Source organism: Siniperca chuatsi, linkage group LG5 (assembly GCF_020085105.1).
Source record: "Siniperca chuatsi isolate FFG_IHB_CAS linkage group LG5, ASM2008510v1, whole genome shotgun sequence".
NCBI classification, from domain to species: Eukaryota; Metazoa; Chordata; class Actinopteri; order Centrarchiformes; family Sinipercidae; genus Siniperca; species Siniperca chuatsi.
The window spans coordinates 28,133,520-28,152,720 of record NC_058046.1 but is presented as its reverse complement, the minus strand read 5'-3'; the positions used below and the strand labels follow the sequence as shown (position 1 = coordinate 28,152,720).

General features: G+C 40.8%; 1 protein-coding gene across 3 annotated transcripts in view; it reads right to left on the bottom strand.

The window, feature by feature from the left end:
* The window catches only part of col27a1b (collagen, type XXVII, alpha 1b), a 66,916-nt gene extending 50,840 nt beyond the window's left edge, over positions 1–16,076 (bottom strand). For 2 of the 3 annotated variants that reach the window (XM_044198078.1, XM_044198079.1), the window contains exons 1-5: positions 15,465–16,061; positions 13,626–13,690; positions 8,059–9,380; positions 5,094–5,147; positions 230–283 (exon numbers count right to left, since the gene is read on the bottom strand). In XM_044198078.1, the coding sequence (XP_044054013.1) occupies positions 230–283; positions 5,094–5,147; positions 8,059–9,380; positions 13,626–13,690; positions 15,465–15,517 (1,548 nt within the window). In that variant the 5' untranslated portion in view covers positions 15,518–16,061. Of the gene's footprint in view, positions 1–229; positions 284–5,093; positions 5,148–8,058; positions 9,381–13,625; positions 13,691–15,464 lie in introns of all 3 variants that reach the window. The other variant, XM_044198080.1, reaches the window with a different exon arrangement.
* Positions 16,077–19,201: the final 3,125 nt, after the last annotated feature.

Below are 19,201 nucleotides of genomic sequence, written 5' to 3'. Positions count from 1 at the left end.
TGTCAATCAATTTGGAAGTGATAGCAGGTTCCAGTGCTGTTTTAATTTTGGTAGTGGGATCTGGGATCATGGATTGTTCCTTTAACACTTTGGCTGACAAAAAAATGATTATAGTCTGCATCCTTTCATTTCTATACATATTACAAGATAAGCCTTAGGTGTTTCCTTTTCTTCCTAAATACAGATAGCTAGCATTTGGCATAAAATTATTGATTTGTTGATGCTGTACCTTGACTCCAGGAGGCCCAGGGCGACCAGGGTTTCCATGTGGGCCGGGAGGACCCTGAAAAGGGAGACACAAATGATTAAGGAAGACACTGACTATAGGTGATCATCAGGGTCACTGAACAGGCCTCCATTTCAGAAGCAAAGGGGGGTGAGTTAGTGCTACATGTGAGGTATTCACAGATGTATGCACACATTGTTCCCTTTCCACTGTCTGTTGGTGTTATGGGACAGGTCAGCGGTGCCCCGAGGTACCTCCGTGTTTGTGTATAGGTGCTGTGAGACGTACTGTGTCTCCTGCCTGCCTCGCCTGTCTGCCTGCCTGCCTGTCCAAGTCATGACTTATGGATATCATTTTCCTCATCCCTACACTTTTCCACTGGTTTCTGAGGTCCCACAAAGTGAAGGCCTCTCATCCATCACACCATCTGTGCCAAATGTTTGATCAAAATGGACCATCTCCTGCAAGTCAGGCCAGGTGGGTAGACGTACAGGAGCAGAGACTGAGGAGACAAAATCTATTTTTTCTGGTTGAAGGGACTATGAATTCAGGCGAGCTGCAAAGAGGGATTGTTTGGAAAAATAAAGCCACAACTTCCTGAGGCATCCAAGTGAGGAGTCTTCAGTTCAACTGCGTACTTGTGTGGAGCAGGGTCGATTTGCTGAGCATGGAAAATCTTCCCCATCAAAACTGAAAGCATTGAAACATGTTCAGATGGCCTGAACAGGAAGCTACTGTATCTTCAGCCCGTTCTTTGAGTTGTTCAGACTTTCCATGGGTTGTGAGACCTTTCCCCCCCCCAAGCTGGAGGTGAAAGTGAGGGATAGGATTACTATGAGTCAAACAGTCGGAGAAGGCCAAAAGGTGTAAGTGTACGGTTGGGTGATCCAGCCCGTTTCTGTCTCTGTTATTTATCTGCGCTCAATTATCAGACTGTGGAGAGGAGTCAAACAGCCCAGGCATCTCCCCTCCCCTCAAACTGGCCAGATCTCTCCCCTCGCAGACGCTTGCTGCTGGACATATGGAGACACTTAACAGAAGCTCATCTACAGATTTCCTCCTCCTCTTTTCTGAGCATTCCCCTTTTCACTCGCTCAATATTAAAACGTATGGAAGTCATTATCTCCAGATAGGAAGCAAAGGGAGGAGGAAACGTAGAGAAAAAGGGAGGTCGGCACAGAAGATTACAAATTGTATTCTAACAGTACATAAGGTGAGGAGGTACGGGGCTGATGACAAGGTGGGTGGGTGTTATCCCGATGGACAAGAGCACAATGTGGAGAAGAGAGAGTCACATTGTCCATCTATCTTCGTGTGGGTGAGAAGAGGAATGAAGTACCTCTTTGCTTAATTACTGAAAAGAGCTCCTGACAAGAAACCATTTAGAGACAACCAGCAAATAATAACACAAACATACACATGAGCGCTAATGTAAACCCAGGTCAGCACATACACCAAACACACCCACACTCACACCTGAGGGCACCTGTATGCAAGGGCTGTGGCCAGGTTTACAATGTGGGCCAATGACTTTTACAGGAGTGAGTGTACTGTTTTTATAGGCCATTAACCCTGAACAGACTCGCTAACACCTTCACTGGACTGCAGGGACGGGAACACTATGTCTTTAGCATGATGATTATTCAATATAATGTACATTAAAGGATCTTTACTCTTATTAATTTTATTTTGGCAAGAATTTTGGTGCTAACTAAGTGCTAATTGCCTCCCTAAGTTCATTGATCTGGCAGAGAAACCATGTGGCCAGTAGTACGACTGGGGTTGCAACTAACTATTGTTTTCTTGACTATTGATCAAAAAAATGATTGGCAGACTAATCGATTAATTAATTAAAAAATTGTGAAAAATACAACAGTCCAAAACAAAGACATTATTCAAATGCTCATATTTTAAAAAGCTTCAACCAGCAAGTGTCTGGCATTTTTACTTAATAAATGACTGAACTGATTATCAAAATTGTTGGTTATTTTTTTTCACAGATCGGTTAATTGACTAATCGTTTCAGTACAAAGTGCATCTGCCATTTCCTTGGGTTTTCTGTTGATGAATCACATATATGTTTCTGAAGATGATGCTCTATTATTTTAAGCATTTATTTAAAACAAATTGCTGCTGCTGGAGATATAAAATGCAGTAAATGTAAATAATTTCATACTGTGTTACAGTACATTAATATTTCAAGTAATGTAATATGGAAAATTGTTTAGGTTAAAGGTCGACAAATGTTGAGATTTACATATGCTCACAGTTTTACTCAGAACAATGCTCAGGAACAATTCAACCATGATGAACAAACTGACTGCTGGCATCTTCTGTGACCCCGCTGCCACCCAACTTCAACTCTCTGAATGTGCTCCCTATTAGCTTAAGTACAAGCAATAGTTGAAAAAGTCAGAGAAAAACCTAATCAAGCCTCTGACAGGCTGCTCGTGCATACCTACACATGTAATTCATTTCAGAATAAACTAAATTTCGCAACATACATAAATCAGCTCAGTTTTCTGCACCAAACAATCACTGGCAAAAACAGAGCTTCCATTGCTTGAGTCTCCATAGACTCATTTCATGTCATAATAGTGTCAATGGTTGACACTATTATGACATGAAATTGCCCTTTAGGCAATTATGCAAATGTTTTAAATTTCACAGAAACCCAGCATCACATACTGACTGCACACTGGCAGGTCCGTTTCTCTGCACAAAGCCCCCTTTGATCCGCTCTCAAGCCTCCCCTTCAGGGCCGGGTGAACTCCGGAGCTCTGCCGGGCTCGTGGCTGTGTCGAGGAACGTGGACGCTCTCACGTGTAAGAGATGCTGCTCAGTGGTAGCAGCAGTGAGACTGTCTGCTCAATCAGACATGACACCTTACTGTCAGAGAGCTACAGCCCTGATGGTGCTGTTTCATCCCAACAGCTGTAAAGCTTTTGTGGTGAGTAAGAATGCCTACACTTGCCTCACACAGGGCCCACTGTTCACACACACTGTGCAATAGCAACAGTTACCTATTTCACATCATATCTTGGTGCGACTTTCTCTATATCTGACTTGAAAGGTGAAAGTGAAATAAGATAAGGACCTTCCCAAGATTAGAATTGCTCACTGTAAATCAGATAATTCTGAGAAGAATAAAGTTATTGCACGTCCTCAATTTCTTGAGGCTTTTTAACTTAACAAAACAAAGGGGACACCATCTTGTTGTACTGTCCTTAGCAGTCTTTCCAGTAAATTTCTTTTCAAATAAAACTTCATTCATCTTTATCTACACGAGTTTCAACATAATTTTCATGAAAAATATATACAAACTGGGGCAAAAATTGTACAACAATCAAACAAACAAAGAGGACTATATGTTGTTGTACTGTGCTAAACGCACACGCATTGCAAAATTGCATTGCGAAACAAGCAAAAAACAAAGTGAGACGACTTCTCGAGCAGTTTAAATACGGGACTTATTGTTCATCAACTTGTCTGCATAGTGAAGTACCACATGTTTAAAATAGAAAACCTTCTACCATAGTGAATGTCACTTTTATTCCTAATGGTTGTACGAGCTATGCCCAGACCAGAGTCCACTTTAGAGCTTTCTGTAGATCATGTGTGTAGCTGTGAGGTATTTCTTTCTAATCGTGTGAACTATCCAGGAAAATTCAGATGGTTCAAGAAAACAATCAGTAAAAACCTGAACTGCACCCCCAGGTTCTTTTTTTTTTTTTTTGCTTTGAGTCGGTGTGGCCTGCAGTTGGGTCTCAAGAGCTTGATGATGAATGAACTCTATAGAGATTGGTGTACTACTGGATAGAGCTGCTGAGCTCCAGACAGGGTCTTAAATGCCTTTAATAAGATGGGGACAAAGCCCTCTTTCTTCCTTGTTTAAAGAGATTGGGTTCCCACACAGCCCACCCCTCTGAGGACTGACCGCAGGGCAGAGTTTCACGGGCTGCGGCAGGTAGCTCATACGCACACTCCTCAGTAGCACAAGTACTCTACAGGAGTACTTCAGCAGGAGCTCTGCAAAAGAGCAACCAAAACTGGTATCCATTTTTTTCACTGCCTTAAGTTCTAGCATATTTCAGCTTAGGACTCACTGTAATGCCAAGTTCAACTTCTGCTTCATTAATTTTCAAATAAGGGAGGTGAAGAGGCAGTTTAAAGGACAGCAACTACATACATAAGGATCAGTTAAAGGTCTTAGAAATAAATCAAAATAACAAACCGTCCCTTGGGACAAATCGTCTCCCAGTGTTTTCTCTCTTCTTATGTTTCTTCTGAAAACATGAGCTTAAAATAACATCTGCACTCACTATGTGGTTCCATCAGGAGCTCACAGTTGTAGACTGACATTGAGCCCCAAAATGAGAGATACGGCACTGGAGGACTCCTAATTTAAGTATCGGTACTTTATGTATGGGATAGAAAGTACTTGTTGTATATACAGTAAGTTACCTTATTTTTTCATGTCCATCTAATATATACCATATGTGTTCAATTAATTTTACATTGGCAACCCACAGATTTGTAGCTTATGGTTGTTTGCTCTCCAGCTTTATAAATGGACCTTGGCAGCAGAGAAGCACAGCTTGATCAAACCCAGAGCCAAAGCAAACTAACGTCTGGCTGCTCTGTAATCCAAAGATGTCACTGAGTGCTTGATCAAAATGCTCAAAGGTCTTCCATATCAGTGCACTGCTAGTGGTGTAATCTCACTATAATGCAGATCAGACACGATTAAGGCATCATTATACATTACATATGGAAGATTTCGGAGCGGAATTGAAAAGCGGTAATGGAAAAATGAGGAACTGTAGGAAGGTAAATGGGGAACTTGTCATGGTTGAGAGACACTCACCCGTGGGCCCCTCTTCCCTGGCTTTCCTGGCAACCCTGGAAGTCCTTGAAGGCCCTAAAAAGAAATGATAAAAGATGTCAAGGACAGAGTGAAGAAAGTCAATAAATACAAAAGGAGGAAATAAGAGTTGCTGCCTTTTGTCGTGTCATTTCAAGGGAGTCGAACAGTCTTGACTAGCAAAGAGCATTTCAAGTGTTCAGGGTAAAACAAAATCATGTAAAAGTCACTCAAGCTAGATATTCAATCAGTAAATACATCTTGAACTTTTTTTCTTATTATACATAAGTGAAGTTAGCTGTGAGTTACACAGCACTCAGTCAGTGAAATGCTGGCAGGCATGAGAATGTCGTTAGAGGCTAGAGCAGCCCTGTCCCTCTGCAGCCAATAAAAATTCAGCCCAAAACCACTACAGTGCATGGACTCTAGGTCTGACTCATTGTACTGGCAGGGAGGTCGGCACTGGTTCCAGCCACAGCCAATCACATTAATTATGGGCATCAGCAAGCTTTAAAACAATTTCATACATGGATTAGCAAAGCTCTGAAAGGTCAAATCTAATGAGGGGTCAATCTGAGGAACCTGAGTTTGTTTGAGATGTTAGGATTGTTACTTATTTTCCCATGACTCCACCAGTTTAAAGAAAGAGCTATAATTATACTCTTTCAGCCAGCATACACTCTAAAGAATCTAAAGGTTGTTGACAACCCGTTAGGCTTTACAGACTGCAACCATCAGGCTGTCCACACATGATAAGCAGTTTGAGCTGCAGTCGCTGCTGGGGTGGCAAGGCAGTGCTAGAGCTAACGTCTTTATAGAATGTATACAATTTAAAAACAATAACTAACTCTAGGTTTGAATCATAATTTGACTTGAGATTGTGTTTGTCACAAATAACTATTCAATTCAAGTGGAAGAAAAGGAAATATACACTTATTTTCAAATTATTCCATTCTATCTCTGAAAACTCAGACGCTTTCTCTGCGGTTTTCTTGGTCAGCGACAAATGTGATTAAGATAAAACACAGCAAAAGGATTAACTTTTCTAGTCACAATACCAGTCTCAATACCCCACCTCAGGATACTTGTCAACAGAGTACAGAACCAATACAGCTGCTCTCGTTTAGCCAAATTAAACTCACTGCTTGAGGTGTTGGAATCATTTTTACGTAAGGTAACATGTGGCCCGGGATTGCTGTGACACTAAAAAGCGGAGTCGGTGGCTAACCATGACTAAATAAATGCAACCGTATTTTATCATCAGCATTTATGTGATCTATCAGAGCTGAAATGCTGTCTTTGAAAGTACATACGACTACAGCAACGTCTGGGCATTTGAAGCTCGTGCATGCTTAAACAGTCCATGGCCCACTAACGTCAACCCTAATCCCAGTGGAGGGGGATCAAAAACTCAACAATGTGCTTCTAGTCGTCACTAAAATGATTCAGAAGACAATATCATACAATTGCCTGAAAATAATTTAGATTCTATACCTGACTCAGCAATTTATTTAGACTTCATACTAAAACATTAGCAAGCAATGCAATGGTAAACGTCGTCAGGATACGTTACTTCTCTCTCATAAAAATGGCTTCAGGGGCATGCAGAGCTGTGGTTTCCCTCATTGCCAAAGCAGGAAAGCTTTACTTAAAACATTCTTTTTGGTCGAACATGACCTAATACAAGGACAGAGAAGTCCTTTTGACAATGGAAAATCTGGGTAACCGTGAGGAACAGTGCCTGACAGGACCACATGGTCAATATGAATGTATACAGTCTACAGTCAACACTGGTCGATGAATGAAAAGATTAAATACTTTAACTATGTTCATCATTAACGCTTTGCTTTGAATTTAGAAGGGCCAGTCTTATTCTACAGTCTGTACTGAAGCTTGTTGCGTGATGTGCGCAATAGTCTTTTTTTTTTATTTAAACAGACATGCAAAATCTCAGACCTACACTCAAGCCTGTTAAAGTTACAGTCGGATATTTTTAAAGAATTATACATTTTATTTAACCTTTTCCTTTATAAAAACTGTAAAGTCTGTATTGAAAGAAAACAAAAGACAATTTTCCATTTCCTACAACTCCTGCACATCATGCCAACACTCCAACCAAGAAAGTCTGTGGTGCTTAAAATGGAAAAAAAAACTGCAGCTCTCAATAATGGGGATAAAGCACTGTCTTTGTATTGTATAGCCCTATATATTTTTACTCTAAATGGTTAATCGTGCACAAGTGCTTTATCCTTTTTTACCTTTGACTCTACTTTAAAAGTATCCATTCTCTGAGCAGTCACACTCCCCCTCAGAGGAATCTAACACCTCACCACCAGCCCCTTCACTCGACAAACACTAACTGGCAAAGGCCAGCTATGAACCTGACTATTTCTACCACTGCTGCTAAAAAGGAAATCACACATTAATAAGCAACAATTTGATAGGGCACTACATGCAAGTATGTCATGCAAGTCAGAATAAAAACTGTGGATGGGGAATGGAGCAATTCTGAATTATTAAAACAGCAACACACTATTGTCAAATAAACAAACATTTCAGAGATGCAATGCTTGGTGCCAGATTCACAAAACCACACAACCAAGAGACATGTCAGCATCCACGTCAGCAGCAGTTCCAGACATCAAAGAAAGGCAAACAACAGGCTGTCATCCTTGTGTATCATTGTGATCCAAAGATGTATTAGGAAACTGGCCAGAAGCATATAAATATGGCAGCCAAAAGTAGAAACATCTATTACAATTCAAATACTCTAATTCATGAGCTATTCATTCATAAAATAAACACTAAAACACTATACTGCAAACAAGTCATAAGATAAACAAATACTCCTGCAGTGCATACACAAAGAAGCCCTTATTGTGGCTTAAAGGCGTGATAAACTCATGTGCTCATGCATGGGTTTGAGGGGCAGGTGTGTGTTGTGTTTGTTTAGGGCTCACACACTCACCGGCGGTCCTGGTTCTCCCTTTAGTCCAGGTGGCCCAGCCAGCAGCGAGAACTGCGTCGGTTCCAGGTCAAATGTTTGGAAGCCATCTGTTGCAGCTGGAGTGACTGGAATAAACGAGGTGGGTTTGACATCCTGCACACTGGTCACTTTTGGCTCAGGTTTCTTTGAAGCTACTGTGGTCAACTGCTTTTTATGGGGAAGGTAGGCGTTTGAAGGGGACCCCTGTGTGAAAGCAGCTGTGGTCTGGAGGTTCGGCTTCATCTCAGATGGTCTGGTGGAAGCAGGTAAATCCATACTTTCGCCACAAGGTTTCTGAGAATTAGTATCTTCTTGCTTTGTGTTCTTTCCAGCACTGCCATTTGAAGTTGGTTTGGGGTTTGGTTGTGTCACGCTGATCCTAAGAGATGTAGTAGCAGTTTGAGTCGGAAATTTAAACGGGCTTTCCAACCCTGGATGAACCGGTGGAGAAACAGACACAGCACCAGGATTTGGAGTGCTCAGAGTGTGATACACAGATGTTTTGTTCAGCATCAGCGAGCGGTCAGTTGGAACAAGAATCGTAGTCCTGGTGCTTTCCTCGGTCAAGGCCAGAGTAGGTCTCTGGGCCTTTTTGAATATCTCCGTCAGTGACGGTGGAGTTATATGAGTGACAGTAATGTTTGAGTCTGTGGAAAATAGAGGTAGCAGGGGTGGAAACACGGGCCGATACGTGTCGGCTTCTCTGCAATGTTTCTTAATGTAATCACAATAGTTATGAGCTGCCTTAGCAGAGGGATAAATGTCAAACTGACAGATGGCACCTTCAAACGGCACCGAGTTGTGGTTCATTTTGCCCAGCAGGAAAGAGCCCTCTGCATCCAGAGCCTCCTCTTTTTTAGAATGCAAATCCGCATGTATGCTTCTCTTTCCACAAGAAGTGTGTAAGAACACCTGGTGGCCTTGGATATCCAAGGCCAGACTATGCCACTGGCCATCGTGGACATCATAGTCGAAACTCACAGAGCTCCTCGGCCCCACGTGTACCAGGACCTTCCCGGGTACGAACTGCACTCCGAGCTGCACTTTCCTTTTCTTAGATAGAACCGAGAAAAGAAAAGCGCTGTTGATGCGATGAACAGACAGGCTGAGGATCAAGGAGAGATTGATGGAGGTGTAGGTAGTAGGGATAACAGTGCGCAGAGGCACCTGGATACGTGCCCTCGGGGTGAGGATAACTCCAGACTTGAAGGGGATGACGCCATTAGGGAAGGATCGAGCACCTGAAGATGACGACCCGCCTGCCCTTCGCCCAGAAAGCCCAAGCTGGTGCAGAACATCCACATCTTCACAGAAACAAAAGAGAGAGAAGTCAGTGACTCTAAGTTTTGTAGACTTAAAGCATCTAGAGATAATGAACAAGAACTAACTTTCTTTTACAATATCATGCTATCATGATTTCTAAGCTTATATAACATAACGTCTTTTTTAGGCTGTTTTTTCCAAATAACTGTAATTCAACACACAGCCACAAAGGGCTTTACAGAAGGGCATAAATTGAAAACTATTACTATATATAAATGTCAAAATTAAAAGGGAAAAAGAAAAAAAAATTGCATAACACATTTCACTTTATATGTGCACTTAATAAGCTATTTAAAAGAGGATACCGTATTAATTTGTGTAAGACACCTATTAACAACCTCCCACTGTGGTGCACTGATCTGCATCAAAGTATAAACTGAAAAAACAAAAGTGCAGTAATATAAGTGATAATTATGTTATGTTATGTGATGCCAAGCTGGGAGTTCACAAGTTTAAAGTTACTAATGGAAATCCTGCGGCAAAAGCAATTTAAAAAGGCTGCATAAAATTTCCGATAGGGCCACATATCAACATCCAGTTTTGGAGATTGCAGCAAATTATGTAATTGTTACATCAGTCTTAATTAGAACAATCTCTGGGAAACGGAGGCTGAACGAGTCTCTGGAGATGACAGTGGAGGGGTTTTAAGAGGTGTTTTTAATGCAGAGACAGAAAAGCCATCTCACTTTATCAGGTAATGTCTGTTGATTAAAGATGATCGCTCTGACAGGGGCCCAAGCTCATGAAAACGTACTGCAGTGTTTTAATTGCTACTTGCGTCTCGTGGGAGGAAAGTGGGTCATTTTCACACATTACATTGTTGTGTGTACTGTATATTGCCCCTCACTGGATCCACACCTTGGTGTACAAGTTTAATTGAATCCACATTTCACTGTTGCAAGTAACGGCTTTTTAAGAGTATTCTTTACAATAAAATGTACATTTTTTAACAAGAGTGGTTCTCAGCCTTTTCAACTTGTGACACTGAAAGCATCTAATTGCCTTCTGGTGACAACCCATTACAGTAATGTAAAGCTAAAAGCTACAATTTTAGAAAAAAGATCATGTTTTTAAGCTCTAAATCATCTCTCAGCTCCAAAAAATGATGTCATTTGCAACCCCTAAACCCAACACGATGGTCCCAAACCCCAAACTGAGAACTACTGAACAACAGCACCAAGGTTATACTAACTATCTATTACTTTCACAAGCATAATAATCTGTTTTTGGTTCGAACATCAAAACAGACTGGAAATGCTCCCATCATCATACTATTGTCTATTGTTAGGCACCGGTGCAAGTCATCATTAATGTCAAACAAAAGCTTTTTGTTTAGTTTAGCAAGGTTGGAAAATAAAGAAGAAATGATCATCCCGGGCCAATCAACATATCCTGAATAGAGTACGTTAATCCTCTGGTGCAACGTCAAAACTAAAAGCTTACATGTAGGTCTCAAATATCTGTCCTTTTCCGGACTAATACAAAACAAATGTGTGCAAGTTTAAAATAAACTGCTAAATGATTAATTATAACTCAGCTGAGGAGAAACAAGTATAGACACTAGACATGTTAGGAGGGAAACCCTGCTAAGTGTGTGCAGGCAGTGGAAGGTCAGCTCGATTGAAAAACCCACACATGGAAAAAAAAAATAAAAAAAACATCAAACAGAAACTGAAAAAAGAACCAAGACTTTCTTCAGCTGAATTTCCCATACAGCACTCATTTGAATTGTTAATTATGGTATGCGGAAAGCCGAATTGTTCTTTCATTTTGTAATTTGTGATCTACTTTCAGGGCTTTTCCTTGCATATCTAAATCTAAGCGGGTAGGACTAAACGCTTAAGGCTTTGTGACCTCCTAGGGCTGGGGGCGCGACGACTGAGAATTGAGTATAACAAACCCCAGAGACAAAGCACTGCTAAAGAACACAACTTTTCTCAGAAAGCAGGCATGTGCACAGACATGCATTTCCACTGTTAGTACGCAGACAGGCAATGCAGACTCAACATTTCCTACAGCTGCTTCACAGTAAAACTCTTCAAGTGGAGACAAAGACTGGAAATAGCTAAAGACTTCATTTGCGTGAATTGCTGGTCTCACATTAATGTATCTACTGGCCAGCGGATATTACCAAAGGTCTGAAAGTCAGTTAAAAAAAGTTTTCTCAGTAAAACTTTTCCCATTCCACATGAAAACGAATTATTTTTTTCTTTAAAAAGGTCTGAGTGAGCAATGGGTCACAATTCCTTACATCAATGAGTGCATTCCCAGGGTGTATGTCTTTATCTTATTACATATAAATTATTTACAATCATCTGAATTATTTACAATCATCACTATTATTCAGTTTCATTTGCTTTCTGCCTAGATGGCTTCAAGGTAGAGGTGGAGGTCAACCAGTAACCCCAGGGTTGCTGGTTTGATTCCCAGCACTGACAGGTGAGCCACCATCTGGAAGGAGACTGGTATTACATCTACAGTGACATACTGAGCCCCCAAATATGCTCCAGGGATGCTGCGCTGTGGCCGACCTCCATCAGGCCCTGACCCTTCGGAGAGAAATGTGTAGGCAGTTTATGCACGAGTAGCTATGGTAACTGTGCAAAAAGACTACAATTAAAGGCCTGTAATGTGCACATTGACAGTTAAGTTTCCTTCCGATGTCTGAGGTCAAATCATAGAAGTAGCGACCCATGTGGTAGAACTCTGATGACTGCAGAGGAAAGGGTGCAGTACACCAATCCTGGATTGAGCCTTTAATACATTGGAGGACGGCCAGCACCACTCAAACAAAAAGAGTACAATAGCTTGTGATTGCACAGCCACTCTCCATAAGCATGCCTTTCACTGTAAGTAATTTTTCTAATGAAACAAGTAACCAACGAGTATTTATCTTACAAATGATGCAACAACAGCATGCGTGTTTTTCCAGTGCACCCTGCTTTATTAAGGGGCACATCTATAGTCATTAGAATCTGAGAGTTTGCAAATTAACATGGCCTTACATGTAAAAATCTATTTCTCTAGACACTCAGCAGTCATGACTGGAAGAAAATATCAACTGATAAAGGCAGAATGACAGAGTAATTGCCAGAAACAGTTATAACGAGCTCAGTGGCTTAGATTATAAAAAGGCATCTAGAAACTGGGAAGAGCTCTGACTGAATAAGATCTGGCAAATTTTGATTGACAGCAAAATCAGACAACATGCTCATAAGGGTCTTTAAGTTGTGTAACTGAAAGCTGTCTGTATCAGACATCAAGACACAGCTGAATTTGTCACCATAAGAAAGAGTGCACTTCAACTTTGCAGAGAAGACTTTGGGAATCAGGGGTGCCGTGTAACACTTTGGAAAACTTTATTAAGACATCAGAGACGTTAGGGCTAAGAACCATATGAACAGAACATATGCTACAGAATGGTAACAGGTTTGTTGGTTGATCGGGCCATTTCAAATTAAATCCAACAAAATAAATGCTCAAAACACTTGTAAAATACATTTATATTTTTTCACATTTTGGGGTATGTACAATGAATTCCCTACTTTAAGCAAAATTGCCAAGATACTGCGGTTTTTTGTGTTTCTACTGAGGGTATGGGATGTAGTGTGAGCAGTGTGTGATGTCTCTCATGCTCAATTTGCACAGAAAACAATTCCATGAATAGGAAGCAATATTCTGAGGGGCGTCTGCGGTTTCTAACTAATCCAGTTCAAGTGTTTAGCACACAACATCCATTTCATGGAAAAGGCAGAAAAGAGCGGCCAACCTTCAACAAAGATTAATATGCTTTCCAGGGCAGAGTAAACATATTGAATCAGAGTTTTGGCCTTGATCGATCAAACAGCTATGCTGACAGAGGTACAGCTGACGAAGCTGTGAATGAAAAATATAGATGCTGTTCACCTCGGTCATAGATAATCCCTGGATACCTTGGATAAACATGTGCACAACAAGGGTGCCATGTTTTTTAATCCATTTTGTGTTTTATAATTATCAAACTTCATATAATGATAATATTACCTAGTTTAGGATCTGAATAGTCTCCCTGAGGTAGAGTGCATAGGACAAACCTGAAAGTGGCACTGTAACCTTGCATAAAATCAATTTTAATTTCCTCTTTCCCCACACTGTTTGTGAGGCACATCTGTGACAACCTGAGCAACAACGTGTTTGCGTGAAGAAAAAAAATTACCCATCCTTGTCCTTGTCCTAAAGTTGCTTACCTTGTGCTTGTGCTAGCCTTAGAGAGCAGGTGCAACAGAGTATAGTCCAAAGAATCAGAACTCTCCTAAAGAGAAGGACAAAAAGGTTAGAAAAAATAAATGATGGCAGATAGTCGAGGTACAGATAATCTAGGTGATTTTTCTTTACAATTCATTCATCTTTCAAGTCTGTTTTGATTGTTTAGTCACTTAAATGTCAAAGGCAATGATCCATTTCCATCGTAGGTAACTAGAGCCCTAAAATGTATCATTTATTTTCTTACTTAGTCTAATCAGAAGCTAAAAACACTAGTTTATGCTTGCATTCATTCAAGTCTTCATAATGATATGAAACCAAGAAAAATATTAAGCTGTAACCAGCAGATGGGACTGATTATCTAATCAACTAATTATTTCAGCTCATCTATTTAAAAGTTGCAATATGGAATCAGAGGTTGCAGAACATAAAACAAGTCTAAGTTATAACATGTAAAGATGAAATTGACACACTAACACTAATTCAACTCTTAACACTCATTTGCCATAAACTCCTGAACTTCCACCTACCACAGTGATCAGACCTGCAGCAAGAAGAACAGCAGCTCTACTTTGTTCAAAAACGTCTAACATCTGTTTCAAGACAACAAGCTTTGTCTTATCTTGCTGCCTGACCTGATAAGCTACTGCTTAGTCAGGCTAGATGAGTGCTCCCACAAGACCACCTCTGACAAACTTAAAAAACACTGCATCACCTTAAAAAACCTTGTGACAAACCGCCTTGATTATAGCTTGTGCTGTGCACTTTTTGAGTGCAGGTTTTGAAAGGGTTTCATGGATCTAAAAAGGCGCAAAATGTCAACCCATAAAAGATCATGTAATCCTTCAAATGATAAGAGGAGTGCCGATTGCTCACACGTAGAGATGATATGGCTCTAAAGGTGTTAAATGATCTCTGATGAGTGTGAACTCATTATCACCAGGATAATGTTGGGTTTTTACACTCTTGGAGGTCATGATTTGGTTGTGTGCAGTACATGAAATTGGGCGCCTGTTGAGCAAGTGATGCTTGTAGTGAGCCAGACGCAGTGACAAGTGCCATAATGAAGGCAGTTAGAGGAAATCTTTTACATTTATGGTTTTCCAGAGAGCCGCAGAAAGCCACTGGTCAACCACTGACACACTGACTGCTGGTTGAAGTTTTCCTCCCTCCTCTTTACGTCCCATTCACTGCTCTCACACTGACATTAGCATAAATTAAAAAAAGGGGGGGGTGTGTGCAGTTTGGGACCAAGTCTCTCATAGGCTATGTCCAGCAGGGTTATATAATGCAACATTTTGACTTTTATTTCCCCTCCCATTGGGAAAGCTGGTCAACCAGCTGAGTGAGATGCACAGCAGGGAGGAGAGAAAAGGGGGAGGAGATGACTGTCTCCTCCTCTCATACAACTCCCTCAAATCAGTCCCAGATCATTGGCAGCTCATTCTGATACAAGCTGCAAAGACACAACTCCGAGAACAGTACAGCAGTCTCCACTGAACTGTGTGAAGAGCAGAGAAAATAGTTTCCATAGCCACCCTGTAACCTATTAAAGTACAGCCCTACCACCTGTTCAAGTATACTGTCTCATTTTTTCAAATATGAACTTTAAATTTGTATTATTTCTTGGGATATATCTTAACAGATTCTGCAACAAACTTATAGCAATGCTACTATCAACTCGAATATCACTGTCAAACGGACATGACACACTAATTTCGACGCAGGTGATGTTCACGAGCACATCAACGACTCCCTCTCGAACCTGATAACCCATAAAAAACAGGGAAAAAAAGATATTTAGTTTGAATTTGTCGACTTACCCCCCGACTCCAGTGGTTTTGAGTTTGGAGTACGGGGCATTGTCCGGCTCCATAGCGGTTACTTCATTCTTTCTTGGGAGTTTTTACTACAGTCCAGACGAGGCAGAGATAAAGTTTTTCCATTCCAGGTGTTCTTTGAGGGTCGCGCGAGGAGTGAACGTGCCAGGAAGCAAAATGGCAAAACAACAAATCAAACACTTTGGGATTATCCAGCAGTGAAAAGGCTGCTTTCTGACATTTTTCGTGTCTCTTCTTGTCCCTGTAGTCTCCTTCCAGAAGATGACACCAAATTTAAAAAAAAAAAAAAAAAAAAAAAACGCTCCGTAGAGCTCCACCTGTGCGCTTCCTATGTTTTTCCTTCTTCCTTTCGCGCGTTTTGTAAAGTACAATGAACGTCAAGTCTAGTCCAGCTTTCTTTCGCGGGGAACCGTTGCAGGACAAGATGACGACCTCTGTTGTGCGTGTGTATGTATGTATGTGTGTGTGTGTGTCGACTTCCCAAAATGAAAGTTTATTGTGGACTGAGGAAAATCTTGAGAACCGGGAAGGGGAACACTTCCCTCTGTCGCCCTCAGCTGACATCGAGGGAAACAAATTTGTAGCAGGGACGGCTCCTTCGGCTGAAGGTGTGTCTTTTTGGGGAGCAAATCCTCTCGGATTGCACGTGTAAGTGTAACACGAATGTGTGTTGGGTTATAAATGAATTAACACACCCGTGAATGAGTTGTGCATCCGTCAACAAGCTGCTTGTTGCATTTGGATTCTTTTCAGGGCTGCAGCAAGATTTTTAGAAATACTGAGGCCATGAGTCCCCAGCAGCCCCACACACACACACACACACACACACACACCCACCTGCAGGAAAATTTCACCAGACACCAAAAACCCTCTGTTAACTTTGTTGTATTGGATATTTTTCACATTTTATTAGGTTAAATATTAGATTACATTTTTTCAGAATGACATTTTTGACATGTCTCAGTAGAAAAAGCACAGGTGTAAATAATAAGATGAATGTTGGCTGAATTCCATTTAGCTGCTTCAGTTTCAGGGTCCTGGTATTGTGCATGCTGGCTCACTGCCATGACTGAAGTGAACAGAAGAGAGCCCTGCTTAATGATATTAGTTACACATGTGCTTTTCTTACTATGACAGTTTAAAATGTCTGCTGTGAAAAAGGTTTATTTTTCTTGGCTTTCAAAATCAAAACATGCCAATACAATACAATTATACTTATACTTAATTATCCTCCTTGTGAAACATTTTATTATATAATATACATTGCTTAGTCCTACTGATACTGGATTTTTAAGGCTGATATTGACATGTCAGAGTGGAAAATCTGATAACGATATGTTTTCCGATATTAATTTTTTAACATAAATGCATAGCATGAACTTTTTTTTTAACAATACCTTAATTTTGGTTACTTAAAAATTGTGACCTAGATCCATATGTACTTGGTCACAATTCTGTGTATCATCTGTCCAGGGACTACAGATAATTAATTAAGGAAATGGCCTTTTGGCTAACTCTGATGCATTTCATTAATGTGATCTGTCCCTGTCAAATAAACCAATAACGAAACAAATAAACTTACAGTTAAAAAATAAATTAGTTAGTTGTAGCTTGACAGTTCAGTCATGACTCTAGCTGCTGATTGAGACTGTGTGATAAGGTTAAAAGTTCCACAACAAGTAAGTGGAGATTGTTTTGTCAAATTAGTTAGTGCTCTCTTGTGGACAAATTATGTAATGGCAACACTGTTTCTAAATTTCCACAGACATGTCTTTGACATTTATATACTGCAATTTCTTCTTACCTATCTGCCAACTTGTGTGCCGATACCGATATATCTCTGTGACGAGCTAATAGCCAGTAGATTCATCAGTCAGGGTCAAAGAAACACTGCCATTCAGGTCACACAAACATGAAATTGTAGGAACCCACAAATTGTTGGAACTAAAATCACAGGACATGACCTTGGAATCCAGAGCATTTTTCTACCTTGTATAATCAGTATAGGTGAAGCCCAATCACAATAAAGAACCTTCATGTAATCACCTCACCAATAAACTGGCTCTTTCTCAAATATATTTCATTTCTTGTGAGAGGGGTGGTATAGCTTTTACAGTAGGCTATAATCTGTTTGACAGATGAAAATTTGCAGTGTAAACACTCCTACTGTTTGTACTTCACAGCTGCTCTGTATGTGTCAGGTTCCACCAAACTGCGGTACAATATGATGGACATAGTTTGGCTATAACAAATGACCAATTCATTTCATCAAGTAAAAAGCGAAACCAATAAACCAGTTTTTTCGTGACAGCCTTCCTTCACCTCCTGCTTCACCAACATCCACTTCCGTTCTCACCAGAGTAGCAGAGATCTGGGTTGCAGGGCTGCGCTGGTTCCTGTGTGTGTGTGTGTGTGTGTGTGTGTGTGTGTGTGTGTGTGTGTTGTCGTGTGCTGTGAAATTCCTCTGCCAAAGAAAGTCCTCATTGACCCGCCTTCAGCAAACACGCTATGACAGTGTCCAGGGGAGACCCAACAGAGCACCGATTCAGCTGCATGCAACTGGATCCCTCCTCCTCACACAGAGCCCCCTCACAGTTCGTCCTCTCAGGGCCAGGAAGGAAGGGAGCTCACCACCTTGAAAGAGCACTTCCCATGTACCTGTCTGAGCTACGTCGGATGTGAGCTTTTGTTACCACGAGTTTTAGTTCACAGACAAGAAGGACAATGTCCTCACGGCCTGTGGAAGAGCGCAGAGGAAGATCGCCAATCTATCGGTGTAAAGTTTCATGGGGTTTGTAATGATTATTGCAGCAACCTATGGAAGTGGTTCTCAAACTGTGGCCCAGGGACTGCCAAGTGCTCTGGAAGGCATGCCGGGGGGGGGGGGCAAGTAAGAAGAGGAATAGTTTAGAAATAGTTTGACATTTTGGGAAATTATTCGCTTTCTTGCCAAGAGTTAGATGAGAAGATTGATACCACTCTCAAATCTGTACAGTAAATATGAAGCTACAGCCAGCAGCGGATTAGCTTAGCTTAGCATACACACTGGAAATAGGGGGAAACAGCTAGCCTGCCTCTCACAAAACCTGCCTACCAGCACCTATAAAGCTTACTTATTGACACATTTGTTAAATACAAAAGCTAAAATGCCTTTAAGTGGAGGTTAGGAAGTCACTGCACCCAGTCAAGTAACGAAAGTTTGGTATATACCTCCCCATGAAACCACATGTTACCCTTGGACAGAGCCAGGCTAGCCCCCCGTTTCCAGTCTTTATCCTAAGCTAAGCTAACCAGCTGCTGACTGCAGCTTTATGTTACCCTATATGAGAGCGGTATCAATCTTTTCATCTAACCCTCAGGAAGAAATCGAATAAGCACATTTCCCAAAACGTTGAATTATTTCTTTAATTTTTCAAAATGCTTTCACTTAAAGGATAATGCTGGCAAAATTCTGTATTTTACTTATTGTTAACAAGTCCCATGAAAGACTAAAACCAACAGTGTGTTAGTTATGGCACTCAGCTCAAAGCCCATTCATTCGCGAGATGTAAATCTTAAAAAAATAATTTCTAAAACAACTGGACACTGTAGTTTTTAGTAAATGAATAAATAGGGCATTTTTTGTGGATAGTGGAGGCTTTGGCTACACAGAGACTTTGGTGATATTCTATATTTTTCTTATTGTCAACAAATCCCATGAAAAAAAAACAGACTCATAC